Raw genomic sequence first — 15,935 nt, 5'->3', positions numbered from 1 at the left:
GGGGCTTTGTTCCAAATCAGGGACAGTCCCTTGAAATCAAGGACAGTCCCTTGAAATCAAGGACAGTTGGGGGGAATTCAGAACAGCATCAGGAGGATCAGAGAAACCCCAAACCCCTAGCTTTGATTTTTTTTAGTACAGGTTTCCTTTAAAACATCAATCACGTGGCCAGAACCCAGCACAATAGTGAGCAATGTTTCTTTAAAATGGTTCCTGTGTTAGGAAATGTCAGGCAGCCCTCCCGCTCAGCACGCCGCTCTGGTCAGCTCCGACGGAGTGGAACGCAACCATGGAACGCACGAACAAAACAGCTGTCAGGAAGAGGCGGGGCTTGTGGCGGGGCTTGTATTTGCGTTGAACCAATAAGGGCAGCGATCGAGATAGACGCCCATGTCGGAGACCTTGCGCTGACAGTTGCCGCTTCCGCTCGGTTTAGTAATTGTATCCATTGCCCTCTAAGTCCCTGCACTTGTCACCGATCGAGCGGCAGAGATGGCGGCGGTCGGGCTTAGGGCGTCTTATCACCGGACTCTGGATAAAATCGAGCTCATGCTGCCTCCCAGGATGAGACCCTTTTACAATCACCCGGCAGGTGAGATGGATTTCACAAGGACATGACTGTTCTGCATGCCTTCCTGAGCCCTACAGATCACGGCAAAGAGCAATGACACATAAAAGGAGTTTCTGTGTATTAAATGGTAGGGTACACTAAAGGTCACCTTTATATGGCCATACATATAATCTGATCCGATCATTCTTCAGACAATTGAATCCTATTACGGATTCGATCCAAGAAATATCCATTATCCACATACTGAGTTACTGATTCAAACAAAACTGATTTAACCACTTCTAGACCAGACCAATTTTGACATTACCCTCCTATACGTAAAAATCAGAATTTTTTGCTGCTGAAAAACAACGTAGAACCCCCCAAACGGTTTTTTTTAAGCAGATGCCCTAGAGAATAAAATGGAGGGCATTGCAATTTTGTTTTTATGTCATAGGATATTTGCACAGCGGGTTTTGCAGATACAAATTTTTGGGAAAAAAATGCAATTTAATTTTAATGCGCGAAAACACAATATAATCAATCATTTGGTAAAACATGTAAAAGGTAATATTACGCCGAGTAGAGAATAAAATTGAGGCTATTGCATTTTTTTTATGGTATAGGATATTTGCACAGTGGTTTTTCAAATACACATTTAAAAAAACAAACAAACTACACTTTAAAGCAGAGCTCCACCCAAAAGGGGAAGTTCTGCTTTAATGACTGCTTCCCATAAAGGATTGGCACCTTTGAGGAGCAGGTACCTGAAATTGACAGGTACCTGCTCTCACTTCCGCTGTGATCGCCTAGGCCAGGGGTCTCCAAACTTTGTAAACATAGGACCAGTTTACCGTCCGTCAGACTTTTGGGGGGCAAGACTGTGGCCATTCGGAGTAGAAATTGTGCTGGCATCAGTGGGATGTTAGGATCTTTGATGTTAGGGGGAGGAATAGCGCCCCTTCATTGGTGTAAGTGGGAGGAATCGTGCCCAATTGTTGGTGTCAAGTGGGAGGGAAACGGTGCCCCATCGTTGGTGTCAGTGGGAGGGAAACGGTGCCCCATCGTTGGCGTCGGTGGGAGGGAAACGGTGCCCCATCGTTGGCGTCGGTGGGAGGGAAACGGCGCCCCATCGTTGGCGTCGGTGGGAGGGAAACGGTGCCCCATCGTTGGCGTCGGTGGGAGGGAAACGGTGCCCCATCGTTGGCGTCGGTGGGAGGGAAACGGTGCCCCATCGTTGGCGTCGGGAGGGAAACGGTGCCCCATCGTTGGCGTCGGTGGGAGGGAAACGGTGCCCCATCGTTGGCGTCGGTGGGAGGTAATAGTGCTTAATTATTGACGTCAGTAGAAGTAATTATTCCCGATTGTTGGTGGGAGGAAAGGAATAGTGTCTTGTATCAGTGGGGGAGAGTGTGCCCAGAGGGCCGGTTAAAGGCAAGCAAAGGGCCACATCCAGCCCAGGACCACAGTCTGGGGACCACTGCACTAGGTGATCAGAAGTGGAAGTTGTCCTCCCCGTAGTCTACTGGGACACGTGACAGGTCCCAGAAGATTACGGGACCATTCAGAAAGCGCATCCGCAGTCGACACCCGGCTGTGAAGCTGCAAGCTGTCCCAGCTGGGTGCCCAAACTGAAGATGCCAGTGCGTAGAATACAGGATGGCCAGTGAAACGGGCTACAGGGAGGACATTGCAGGATCGAGGGACAGGTAAGTGGCTGTTCTTTAAAAGTCAGCAGCTACAGTTTTCGTAGCTGCTGACTTTTATTTTTTTTTTTTACAGTTTCACAGGAACTCTGCTTTAATGAATTTTAATGCGCAAAAACACAATATAATAACCAATCGCCTGGTAAAAATATAAAAGGTGATGTTACGCTGAGTAGAGCATAAAATAGAGGGTGTTGCAGTTTTTTTATGTCATAGGATATTTACACAGCGGTTTTTCAAATACACAGGTTTTTTTTTTTTGGAAAAAATACACTTTGATGAATTTTAATGAAAAAAACACATATAACAACCGACTGTTTGGTAAAATATAAAAGGTAATGTTACATCGAGTAAATAGATACCAAACATGTCACGCTTTAAAATTGTGAATGCCTGTGGAATGGCACCAAACTACAGGACCTAAAAATCTTCATAGAAAATGTTTTGAAATGCCTTTACAGGTTACCAGTTTAGACTTACACAGGAGGTCTGCCACTAGAATTGCTCTCGGTCTGACATTTGCAGTGATCCTTTACATGCGTGGTTCTGATCGCTGTTTACATATGTGTGTGGGACTGATGCCTGCATTCACCTAGGGCAGTGGTGGGCAACCTTTTTTTTCAACTGAGCCAAATCTCGCCAAAACCATGATTGAAATTTATTTTGAGAGCCACATTTTTAAAACTGAAAATACATCTCCCATATAGTAATTCATCCCCCATAGTAATTAATCCCCCATATAGTAATTCATCCCCCATAGTAATTCATCCCCCATATAGTAATTAATCCCCCATATAGTAATTAATCCCCCATATAGTAATTAATCCCCCATAGTAATTCATCCCCCATAGTAATTCATCCCCCATATAGTAATTCATCCCCCATATAGTAATTCATCCCCCATATAGTAATTCATCCCCCATATAGTAATTAATCCCCCATATAGTAAGTCCCCCATAGTAATTCATTCCCCATATAGTAATTCCCCCATATAGTAATTCATTCCCCATATAGTAAGTCCCCCATATAGTAATTCATTCCCCATATAGTAAGTCCCCCATATAGTAATTCGTCCCCCATATAGTAATTCGTCCCCCATATAGTAATTCGTCCCCCATATAGTAATTCGTCCCCCATATAGTAATTCGTCCCCCATATAGTAATTCGTCCCCCATATAGTAATTCGTCCCCCATACAGTAAGTCCCCCATATAGTAAGTCATTCCCCATATAGTAATTCATCCCCCATATAGTAAGTCCCCCATATAGTAATTCATCCCCCATATAGTAAGTCCTCCATATAGTAATTCATCCCCCATATAGTAAGTCCTCCATATAGTAATTCATTCCCCATATAGTAAGTCCCCCCCCTGTGTCAATTCACTTACCTTTGCTCCGCGCGTTCCTCTCGTATTCCCGCGCCGTTCTGGTCTTCAGGGCGGACTGTGAGAGGAGAAGAGTTTGTCACGCTGCCCCGCCTACATCCTGGCTGCCCCGCCTACATCCTGACAGCTGCAGAGTCCTGACGCCCGAGAGGAGGGAGGGGGGCGGCCATCCGAGAGGAGGGGAGAGGAGGAGAGGCGGCCGCCCGCCCGCCCGAGAGGAGGGAGGGGAGCGGGCGCCCGGCACACAGGAGAGCCGCGGGCGCCCGGCACACAGGAGAGCCGCATTTCAGTTTGTAAAGAGCCGCATGTGGCTCGCGAGCCGCGGCTTGCCGACCACTGACCTAGGGGGACCGGGCGCTTTTTTTTTATTTTCTTTTTTTTTAACACTGTACCGTCTTTTTTTTTTCTTTTCCTTTTTTCTATCAACTTTATTGCTATCTCAAGGGATGAACAACATCACTTGTAATAGCATGGGCTGCGACAGGTCCTCTTTATAAAGAGATCTTGGGTCTTTGAGATCGCAGGTCTCTCGTCTAGAAACCGTTAAAAAAAAAAAAAAAAAAAAAAAGAAAATCTCCTTGTATATGAGTGAAGTTTAAAAACATACTAAAGACTACAATTTCTCATTAAGAAAAAAAAAGTGATTGTACTTACCTGCTCTGTGCAAAGATATTGCACAGAGCAGTTGCTTTCCTTTGGCAATCCCCTGCTGGGCTGTCAGCTTCTCCCTCCTCCACATACCTCCTGCAGCAACTCAGGTGTGCATGCTCCTGAGTTGGGCTGTGTTCGTCCATAGACACACATAGCCCTGTTAGGCCATGCCCCACTCCCTCTGCACAGGAAATTGACTGACAGCAAAAGGAGCCTATGAAAGCAGGGAGTGAGAGGAGTGGTGCTAGGGCCAGAGACAGCTCTGGAGCAGTGACATGCAGCCAGATAAGTGTTTAGGGATGGGGGTATGACAGGTAGTCGGGCATTTTTTTTTTGCATCTTAATGCAAAGAAGTATTTAGATTTTAGTACTACTTTAAGCTTGGTCTAAAACTGGCCATAAACTATACGATCTGATTTTACCTTCTCTGTAAAATCTTCTTTATATTTACCTAAACTATATAATAAGAAAAACCATACTTCAAATTTGTATCCACTTTTTTATCTTGGATTTCAATCTCATCTTCACATTTTTAAAACCTAATTCAAAGGAAAGGTCACACAGCATCAATAGAATCCCCAAATCTGATTTTGAGATTGAGTTTGGGCAGATGACTTCAATAGTTCATTGTTTTAAATATGTATCTGCTTGGGCTGCATTCACACTTGTGTGTTTTGTAGCTTGAAGCTCCAAAGCTGAAGCTTAAAAAAATCAATTGCTCTCTATGGTGCCTGTTCACACCTGAATGCGTGAACAGGCATCATAGAGAACAATTGATTTTTTTTAAGCTTCAGTATGAGAGTTTTTGGAGCTTCCAGCTTCAAACTTCAAAACACTCAAGTGTGAATGCGTCTTAGTTCTGTTAAAGTGACCTTGTCAGGGGTCATTGAAGTTACAAAGACACTAACCTGAGAAGGAATCTTTTAAAATACTTGTCAGTTGACCCATTTGCTAAAATGTAGGAGAGCTTCTGGCACTGATCTGACTCCTTGGGTTGTTTGAATAGCCGGTCCCTCTTCTGCTGCCTCCTAGCATCTGCAGAACACCACAGTGACATAGGGGTTGGCAAGAAGAGCCACAATGGCCACGAGGTCTAAAACAGACCAGAGTTTTAGGCTGCATTCACATTGGAGCGTAGCGATTTACTGGCGGTTTTTATTTGCGTTTTGAGGGTTTTTAGAAGCGCTTTACAAGTGGTTTACAGCTTCAGGCATTTTTGTTTAGACAAAAGAAAGCACTAGAGCATGGGTGTCAAACTGGCGGCCCTCCAGCTGTTCCCAAACTACAAGATTGACAGTTACAAGCATGACTCCCAAAGGCAGAGGCATGATGGGACTTGTAGTTTCGCAACAGCTGGAGGGCCGCCAGTTTGAAACCCTTGCACTAGAGGGATAAGAGGGGGAGGAAATTAGGGTGGAGATCTGCTATTTGAGCAGAAAACATGCAACAAAACGCTCAAATCACACGTTTTCAGGTGTTTCTGTTGAAGTCCATGGGACCAAAAATGCTTGTAATCTGCCAAAAGGAAGTTCATGTACTTTTTTTGAGCGACAGGTGTTTTGCTTCAGGTGACAGAACACGCCTATGTGAACAGGGCCCATTGAAATGAATGGGATTTGGCTTGTTGCGCATTTTAGAGCTATAAGCTTCAAGCAGAAAATCGCTCTGGTGTGAATGGGGCCTTAGGAAACGGGCAGACCAGAAGGTGTGTAAAATGCTGCTTTCTTTTCAGGTGAGTGCCTTTATAACTTTGTTGATCCCTTGACAATGTCAATTAAAAGATGTCACAGTGGACCTCATCTATAAAACGTATTTTAAAAATGCCTGATTGTCCTTAGCAACCGGTTTTCATTTTTTTGCACTGGGAGAATAAAACCAATTATAGTTGCTCTGGATGATATAGTTCAGTTGTGTTTGTTATGCTTGTCACCTGTGATAGGTGCAGTCTCTGGGGGAAGATCGCAATGAATAGGCTAGAAACCCTTATATTATGGCTATTGTTTCCTGCAAGATAAATGGCATCAGAAATATCTAACTTGGCTTCACCCTCATTACACTTAAAGGCTCATGTACATTGCAGCTGCACTCATGTTTGAACCCTGGAAACTGACATCAGGTAAACGCAGGTTAAAAAAAATGTCAGTTTTGACGCATTTGCATACCGTGTTTAGCCGCGTTTGCGTTTAGAAGCGTTTTTTAAAGAGAAGCACAGGAGAACCTCCCAAATGCCCAGAATGCACTGGAAAGTGGCAAATTATTAACTATTTCAGACTGTTTCAGAGAAATACAGAGAGTAGAAGCAGAGAGCAGTGTGTGTTGAGATTAGTTTAGGTGTGATTTGCTTATTAACATTTCTTTTGTTTCCAAGGGTGGGAAGGTGGCTGCTGGAGTGAGTCATTAAGGCCACCTGGCGGAAGGGGGGGGGGTCTTCATGAAGAATTTGAAGTGTGAATGGTCATTAAAATATCTTTTGTTTCCAAGGGTGGGAGAAGTCTGAGGTGTGAATTGGTCATTACAATGTGTGACAAGCTTGGTAGGAACATCCTGTGTTCAGTGTTTTGTCCATTTGAGTACCTTAAAGGATTTGCATGCATTTTTCATGATGAAAAAAGCATCTGGAAAATAGAACAGTTAAACGATTCTAAATGCAAATGCTTATAAATGCGATTAGCCGCGTTTACAAGCGTTTGGCGTTTAAAATTCTGATAAAACCTACTCCTGAACGCAAGTTTATTGCGTTCAAAAAAACGACTGTAAACTCAACTGCCTGTAAACGACGTAGTGTACATGGACACATAGGAAAGCATTAAGGAGAGTTCAGGGGCTACTGAAACCGCAGAAAAGCTCCTAAATGTGAGTTTATCAGCTGCAGTGTACATGAGCCCTCAGGCATAAAAACTTTCAGGTGACCTGACAGTGGAACTAAACCTTCCTATACTTTTTCAGCTAAGGAAGCTGCCAGCTTGACCTGTTTGATCTGCAATTGCCATGATGCTGCACATGTGATCAGTTATGACACCAGCCATTTGATGGCTTTGCAGTTCAGTTGAGAGCATAAGCAACTGTGACCGTTGTCATTTACGGCATGCCTTGAATGTAACAGTTTTGGGAAACTGTTAAATCTTTGGGTTTAGTTCCGCTCTGCAGTGCATACTATCACATTATGGCTTAAACCTGCAAGGGGAACCTCTTCTCTCCTTTTTTTTTTATGTATTTATTTTCTCTTCTATGTAACTTTACTACCACTTTTAAATTTTTTTTTTTTTTTATAACCTTAATGCATTCTATTCATTAAGATAAAAAAAAGAGAGCTGCTGCTTTAGTGCACATTACTGGATCGAGATCAGGCTCAGGTACTTACCTGAGCCGATCTCACTAGGGTGGATGAGTAGCACAAGATCCCCTCATCCACCCTAGTGAGATCGGCTCAGGTAAGTACCTGAGCCTGATCTCGATCCAGTAATGTGCACTAAAGCAGCAGCTCTCTCCCTTCCTCTTCACTGGGCAGATTTATAGCAGTGGGAGCCATTGGCTTCTGCTGCTGTCAATCAAATTTTGTGATGGGGGAGCTGGGGGGGCAGGGCCGAACCACACTGTGTCTATAGATGCAGACAGTGGCTCAGGAGCGAGCCTGCACAAGTGCCTCCATGGAAAACTGCTTTCTATGGGGCACTCGCTGATGAGGAGGAACCATGATTGCAGGCGGAGGACCTGAGAAGAGGAGAAAAAAAAAATTTGAGGACTGGTTCACACCATAGAAACGCAGTCTGGATGCATTTTTTTAGCGCGTTTTTGATGCATTCCGGTGCATTTTTTTTTTTTTTTTTTTTAATGCAGAAAAAAACACTCTGGACTGCATGTGGTGTGAACTGACCCTGAAGCATTACTATCACTTTAAATGTCTGAAGGAAATCCTTTGTTGCCTGCAGCATGAATTCAGCACTCTAGAGGAAGTGTTAATCTCATACACTTGCACATGTATTCTATTATAGCACGTCTTGTTTTTGCCCTTTTATATAAAGTGCCTTCTAGGTGGTGTGACTTTCATTTGCTTGTTTGTCCTGTTAATGATTTTTCCCCTAGGTTCTTTTAAGTGGATATGTCAGCTTCTGGAATGAGACTAACATGTAGCTCTTGTCTGTCTACATTTTTCACAGTTGTTGTTCCTACAATTAACTTTCAAATCATGTAATTTAGCTGGGGGCAAGATAAACCTGGACCACCCTATCATGCGACCGAGAATTTCTTCTACCTACCCTACATTGGAATGCATACAGGACCAAGGTGAACCTGTTCTTTGTCCATGAAGGGCACAGGAAAACACATAACTGTCACTACCTCTGCTTCCTATACTTTGCTACCTTTCACATCCCTGCTAGTACGTTTATTGGAATACAGAGAAGATGCTCTTGGTGAAGGTGGCCACAAATTAATCAATGAAATCGTTCTATTAATCGATCATTCAATGCAACTAAAATGACTGAGCTGACTAAGAATCATAAACCATGGCCCCTCCATAGAATTGATTTACTGAACTTTAAATAAATGTTAACACTGACAAGTCAATCAGCCTTGGCAATATTCTATTGGTCATTTCTGATAGATATATCTGCAGGTGTGTTGGACAACTGATCATGATACAGATTGGTGTAAATGATCATTCGTGTTTGCTCAAACCTAGAATAATGACAAATAGATTTGTGTATGGCCACCTTTTTATAGCAGTATTGAATCCAAAAACAACAATCCTTAAAGGCTAGTTCACACTAGATGCAGTTCAGTGCGCTTTTTTTTTTTTTTTTTTGCATCAAAAATGCATGCACAGTGTTTTCCAATGGCCCCAGTTCACACCAGTGCTGTCAATAGTAGAACATGCTGCACTTTGTTCTGCACAGAACCATACTGGAACATAGCAAACTGCATCAAAACTGCACTGGAACTGCGTGTGGTGTGAACTGTAAGCAAAAACGTATCCGGAATGTATCCAGAGTTCGTTTTTGTAGTGTGAACTGGCCCTTAAAGCTTTTTTTTTTTTTTTTTTCCTCTGGTCATTGTGCCAGTAATGCCCTTCCTGTCTTAGGGCTCATTTACACGTGAGTTGATTATGAAGCAATGCTAATTCACGCACCTTTAGCACAGGGCTCGACAAATCGCCTGGGCCAACGCCAGCTCATACTGCCCAGCACTCCCCCACCCCGCGTCCTCGGCTCTCCCTCTCTCCTTCCCAGCCCAGTATCCTGGGAGACCCCCGGTGCACACCTCTCCCAGGCAAAGAATTCCCTCCCTCCCCACACAGCCCCACGAAAGCTGCCCCAGAGGACACAGCAGGTACCCCCCTGAAAGGAGGGGCAGGATGACGTCATCTCTGTGAGTTTGTTAGGCCTCATGAGGTACAGAAATGGCCTACACCTATAGCAAGGGCATTATTCAACTTTATTCAAAGCTGCACAGCTTGTTTATATCTACAGACACCCCTTATCTGAATAGGGAGTTTTTTGGTAAAGGTAAACTATCCCTTTTAAATATTTAAATCCACAGTTTCAGCTAGCGGTTCATGAGTCAGCTCTGGCTGCCAGCCAGGGCTGGAAAAATTCATGTGACTCAGTGTAGAGGTCAGATTTTTTTTTTTACAATGGCAGTCGAGCAGCCAGAATTTTCTGAAGGAGATCTGCAATGTCAACCTACATATTTTTCTTTTTATGTTGGGTACTTCAGGGGTGTGGAAATTTTTGAAAAAACTACTTGTCCATGGACTAAATTGGTGCATCAATCTACTTGTCCCTCATGACAATCTACTTGTCCCGATAAGAGGAAAAAAAATATTTTTTTAACCAACACCGTATTTAAATGTGAGATGCTTTAACCACTTGGCAACCACGCTGTAGCTGTCATTCGACGTCCTCCCAGAACGCGCCTATCAGTGCTGCCCCTCTGTGCCACCTCATCAGTGCTGCCTGTCAGTGCCCATCAGTACTGCCTATAAGTGCAGCCTCATCAACGCACATCAGTGAAGGAGAAAAATTACCTGTTTGCAAAATTTTATAATCGAAACAAGGAAAAACTTTTTTTTTTTTTTTTCCAAATTTTTTTGCTATTGTTTTTTTCGTTTATAGTGCAAATAAAACACCCAGGGGCGATTAAATACCACCAAAAGAAAGCTCTATTTGTGTGAAAAAAATTATAAAAATTTCATATGGGTGCAATTTTGCATGACCGCGCAATTGTCATTCAAAGTGCGACAGTGCTGAAAGCTGCAAATTGGCCTGGGCTGGAAGGGGGTGCCCGGTAGGCAAGTGGTTAAGGAATGTCTGGGGCCCCTTTTAAAATCAAAAGGGGCTTCATGGCGACTTAAACGTTTTAATATTTTTAACATTGCACTGTTTATCTCCTTCTCCCTGCCTGTCTCCAGTACAGCACCCGGGGACTGGCAGGGAGGAGAGAGACCTTGCAGTGTAATGAGCACCGATTGGGTACTCATCAGTAAAGGGGAGCGTCAAGCTTATCCTTTATCCCTTTCGCTGCCAGAGCTGTTTTTGCACACATTTTAAAAATCAGTTAAGGCCTGAAGATTACACAAAACCCCCAAACATGATATATTTTCTGAAATCCAAGACCCTAGAGAATAAAAAAGTGTTAGTTACAATTTTTTATGTCACATGATATTATCATAAAGGTCTAGAAGATGCAAAATTTCAGTAAAAAATACACTAAGTTAATTTTAGAGCACAAAACTCAATAAATTATTCAATTTTTTTTTTGTAAAATATAAAAGACGAGGTTGCATCGAGTAAATGGATATCCATCATGTGAAACCTTAAATTTGCGTGCGCTCGTGAAATGGCAACAAACTTTAGTATCCTATATTTTCTATAGGTGATGCTTTTAAAGCCCCTTTATAGGTCATCAGTATAGTGTTCTGGAGGAGATCTGGAGCTAGAATTATTGCTCTCATTCTAGCGCGTGTGGTCATATGTGATATGTGTATCGAAATCGTAGACTCCCCAGCGTGTGCTTTTACATTTGTACGTGCGTATATGTAGGGGCCTCAAATTTTTTTGGGAGGGTTATATGCTTGGGTGTAACTTTAATTTTTAAAAAATAAGCTTACGTAAACCTTTTTTATTTTTTTCATCATATAGGGGACAAAAAACCCCCTATGTGATGACTTTATAGTGACAGGTTCTCATTGAGACATCCAAGGTCTAAAAGACCTTGGATGTCTCCCATGTGCTCCACTGAATGTAATGCAGTGCACATCACACTGCATTACATTCTTTCCCGGCCTCGATGGCTGGGAATCTGTCAACAAGGACCCGGAAGTAACGTCACATCACTTCCAGGTGAGGACAAGAAGGGGAGGGGAGTGGATGTGTCCACTCTCCTCCTTACTCTATACCTGCCAGCCCCCGATGAACTGGTCCTGGGTCCAAAGATGGCCAATCAGAGCCCAGGACATATGGTGGGCGGGGGGGTGGAGTCTGGCACCATAGTGTGCTCTGTGGAAGCAATCGGGTGGCAGCGCTGCTCCTCGATTGCTTCCACCGGACAGATGAGCCCTGCTGCTTGCCTGCAGCAGGGCTAAAGATTAAAAAAAAAAAAAACCTACCTGCTCCCCGGAACTACATATGTCGGGTGATATGAATTAAACATCCCTGTACTTATTAGATGCTGTTGGCTGGTGTCTAAATAGCCTGTCAGTAGTTCACTGCACTGGTTTATTAACTAGTGAAATTAAAGCAGAACTTCACCCAAAAGGGGAAGTTCCCCCTGTCCAAATCTGCATTCTTGGGCTGCTGGTTGTAAAGTCGCAAGCAGTCACAGTCGGCTGCCCACAGTTAAGATGCCGGAACCGGAGATCAAAGAACAGTAAAGAAAGTGACCTGGGTGAGCACAGCGTTGGATCTCTAGACAGGTGAAGGGCTGTTTTTTTAAAAGTCAGAAGCTACAGTTTTGGAATGTGGTGGAACGGGAGATTCGCATCATGGATGTGCAACCGACAAATCTGCAGCAACTGCATGATGCTATCATCAATATGAACCAAAATCTCTGAGGAATGCTTCCAACGTCTTGTTGAATCTATGCCATGAAGAATGAAGGCAGTTCTGAAGGAAAAAGGGGTCTATCCCAGTACTAGCAAGTTGTACCTTTTGGGAAAAAAAAAAAAAAAAGTGGCCGGTGAGTGTATAGCCCTGGCAATTTACACAGCGCTTTATATATATTGTACATTCACATCAGTCCCTAACCCTCAAGGAGCGTACAATCTAAGGTCCCTAACTCACATTCATACATACACATACTAGGGCCCATTTAGAGAGGAGCCAATTCACCTACCAGCATGTCTTTAGAGTGTGGGAGGAAAGCTGAGTACCCAGAGGAAACCCACGTAGGCACAGGGAGAACATGCAACTCCATGCAGGTAATTCCGTGGTTGGGATTCAAACCAATGACCCTAGTGCTTCCAGGCAGAAGTGCTATACAGTTGGCCATTGTGCTGCAAAACCTGTAAGCTTTTTAATATGAAATGTAGGGGAGGAAGGATATGGGACACTATGTAGTTAGTGGTGAGAAGTCAACTTTAAAAACCAGTAGACATATACTTCAAATGAAAATGGAAGATGCTCAAATTTGTAATAATTTTTGGCACCTCTCCAATTGGCTCCTGGGGCTTGTGTAGCTGTGCTCTGCTACTTTTCTGCAGGGTGTCTATCAGTTTCCAGATGACTACTGAATTATTTGGTTCTGAGGCTGCCTACTTTTTGAATATTATTGAAATTCTATCTATGGACGTCTGTGGATGTTTTGTCCACCCTATGTTTTTTAGTATTTTTAGAATGGCTCTCTAGAAAGTTTACATTTCACAATGATTTTTTATGTCAGCATGCATTGTACAGTATTTTGCATGGAAGTTATCACTGTAAACATTTCAGGAATTATACAAGTATGTGAGTTATTAATGGTGCTAGTGTGGCCATGACAGATTTAATTTAATGCCCTGGTAAACATTTAAAAGTGATTTTGTCTAAAATGACCTCTGTCCGTTAGAGTGGGACATTCATCAGCAGATCATTAGCCAGTGCTCCGAATGCATACTTTCTGCCAGATCTGAGGACACTGGAGAAGGTTTTCATGATAAAAAAAAAAATGTTAAGGGATGCGTGTTTGTGGGGAAAGTGATGGAGGAGGGGGAAAGCGAACACATCAAACAGAAACCTTGTATATGGCAAACAGACGTTTTCTAAATCGGTTGGTAGAGGGTTCAGGGTTAATGATTGGAGGCTTGGCTGCATTGAAAGCTTGGGTACAAACCACACAGTTAACCATATCAATGGTCTGATCAGAACAAGACCAAGTGCTACATGTACTTTCTCTCCTGGGGGATTTAGGGCCAGTTCACACAGGAACATGCTGTACATTCCTCTACCATGTGATCTGGTGCAGACAAACACATGGCGTTTGCGACCTATGTTTGGTGTGTTGTTAACAATAATACCTGCTGCAGATTGCAAGCACAGTGCGTTTTGAATGTGGTGCAGGAAACGTATATGGAATGCAGGTTGCTACTACTTTAACCCTGGGTTCACATATGCGGTTCGCATGAATGGGGTGCGATCTGATGTGGTTCGGAATTCGCACAGAAAATGCTGCGAATTTCAAACCACATCAGTGTGAACCAGGGCTAAGGGATAAGTTCACCTTTGGGAACAAGTTACAATGTTTTTAGGGTGGAACATGTAACATGTTCCTATAGCCGCAGCCGCCTCCTCCCTCCCTCTGACAGATAGTATGGGGAAACGTCTCCCCGTACTGTCTGTCAGGTTTGAAAACAACGCGGTTGTGCGGGGCTCCGCCCACATGGCCGCATCATTCATTCATGGACTTCCGTGAATGAATGAACTGCAAGTCCCAACAGCCTTAGCAGCTGTGGGCTTGTAGTTTTCAATGAATTACCACGGTGCTGTGGAGCGCCATTGTAGTTCATTGAAGCTTCCTGTCAGAATATCTGCTTGACCGTGCATCCCGTACAGCAGATATACTGACAGGTCTGCAGGAGGCCTGCATGGCATCAGCGATCTACTGATTGCTGGTGCTATACTTTCCAGGCTCCTGTAGACAAAAATAATAAAAGCACTTTTTTACCTGTATTAAAATTTGCATTTATTATTTTTGTCTAAAACATGAACTTATCCTTTTAATGTACTGTGTAATTTGTCAGCCTGCAGTTGCATTAGTTGTCATGCTGATCTGTGTTTGTGTGTGGATATAAATATTCAAGCATTATAATTTGTTATGTTTATTTTTGTAATTTGATATTTGCTGTCAAACATTGTTGCATTACCAGAAATAATTTGGAGCTCCAAGCAAACATTTAAAGAAGATCTGTGATTACATCATACACCTTAATTTTATAACATCGGCATTGCAATAACCATACAAACAATGGTTATATTTCACAAGTCAGTAAGATTATATCAAGTCATAATCTTACTTAAAATCTCCTTTTAATGTTGTGAGTTGTGCCTGTCTGCTGGTCCGCTTTCCACAACTTCCACGATTTCCCTGCATGCTTTGCAGCTTCTCCTCTGTTTACTTTCCATTTCTAAGGACTACATATCCCATGGTACCTTGCTGCCTGCAAGCAGAGATTCCTGACTCTGCCTCCTGAAACTCCTCCTCTCAGCACCTCTGTAGTTTAGAGCAGTTGGGGTGCCATGGCAAAATGCTAAACTCTTTAAAGAGAAGGGGTGATGTGATTGTGAATGTGCAGCTGCTTCATCCCTAAAAAGTACTAGAGAAAGGCAAAAAATCTCCCCTGGGACTTTATTGCAGCAAAAACAAAGAAAAGAAGTATAAATGCCTGTTCACATATATGCGGATTGGATGTGGTTCGACATCCTATGACTTCCTATGGTGCCCTTTCACATATGTCCGGTGTACTAGCAGTGTAGATTCAGTGTGGTTTGAAAAAGAGTCCTGTACGATTTCTGAGCAGTGTGGTTCAGGTCAGGTGCGGATTAGAGACTATTGACTTCTATGGGAACCGTTTCTAAACCGCATATGTGTGAACAGGATAAGACCCTGAGATAATCCTGTCCTGAACCTGACCTAAACATGACATGAACCGGAGGACAAATAATCCTGTCCTGAACCCGCTGTAAACCTGACATGAACCAGTGAACAACTATTGTATCAATTCGCTGTGAAACCTGAGCTTCAACCTGCACCGCACACATGTGAATCAGCTCTAAGTGCCGGTCATACCGGATGCGATTTGCCATGCGATGCTAGTTTAAAAAAGCATTACAAGTCATACCCTGTTGTCTGAAATTAAAGCGGTGATATCAGTGCAATTCCGACTTGGTCAGTCGCACTGATTTTGAAAGTAGTGTATGCACTACTTCAGGTGTGACTTGCATAGACATCAGTACATACAGTATACATGTATAAAGTACATACTGTATACAATGTCCAAAAAATCTTCTGCACAAAGACTAGGGTCTCTTGCTTTTAACTCAAAACAATTTTTATACTAAATAATAATAAAACTTGTTTTTTTATTGGTACTTTAGTCCATAGTCACACTGATACAACTTTGAAATTGTGCGACTTCCAGTGACGTCGCACGATTTCAAAAGTCCGATGTCAT

The 15,935-nt window shown here is 43.0% G+C and overlaps 1 protein-coding gene and 1 long non-coding RNA gene across 2 annotated transcripts in view; both read left to right on the top strand.

Annotated features, from left to right (window-relative positions):
• The first annotated feature begins 376 nt into the window (after positions 1-376).
• MPC2 (mitochondrial pyruvate carrier 2) overlaps positions 377-15,935 on the top strand; it is a 33,286-nt gene continuing 17,727 nt past the window's right edge. The window contains exon 1 of the mRNA XM_089659187.1: positions 377-592. Within this exon, the coding sequence (XP_089515313.1) occupies positions 493-592 (100 nt within the window). The 5' untranslated portion in view covers positions 377-492. The remainder of the gene's footprint in view (positions 593-15,935) is intronic.
• On the top strand, positions 5,667-8,857 carry LOC149439315 (uncharacterized). Its single transcript, XR_016307839.1, has 2 exons — positions 5,667-6,023; positions 8,449-8,857. It is a non-coding gene; the product is annotated as an uncharacterized LOC149439315 (long non-coding RNA).

This window comes from Staurois parvus, unplaced genomic scaffold, assembly GCF_062004578.1.
Source record: "Staurois parvus isolate SC_StPar_1 unplaced genomic scaffold, SC_StPar_1.0 ptg001134l, whole genome shotgun sequence".
In the NCBI taxonomy this organism is placed as follows: Eukaryota; Metazoa; Chordata; class Amphibia; order Anura; family Ranidae; genus Staurois; species Staurois parvus.
The sequence above is the reverse complement of the archived record's forward strand: the minus strand, read 5'-3'. Positions and strand labels throughout refer to the sequence as shown.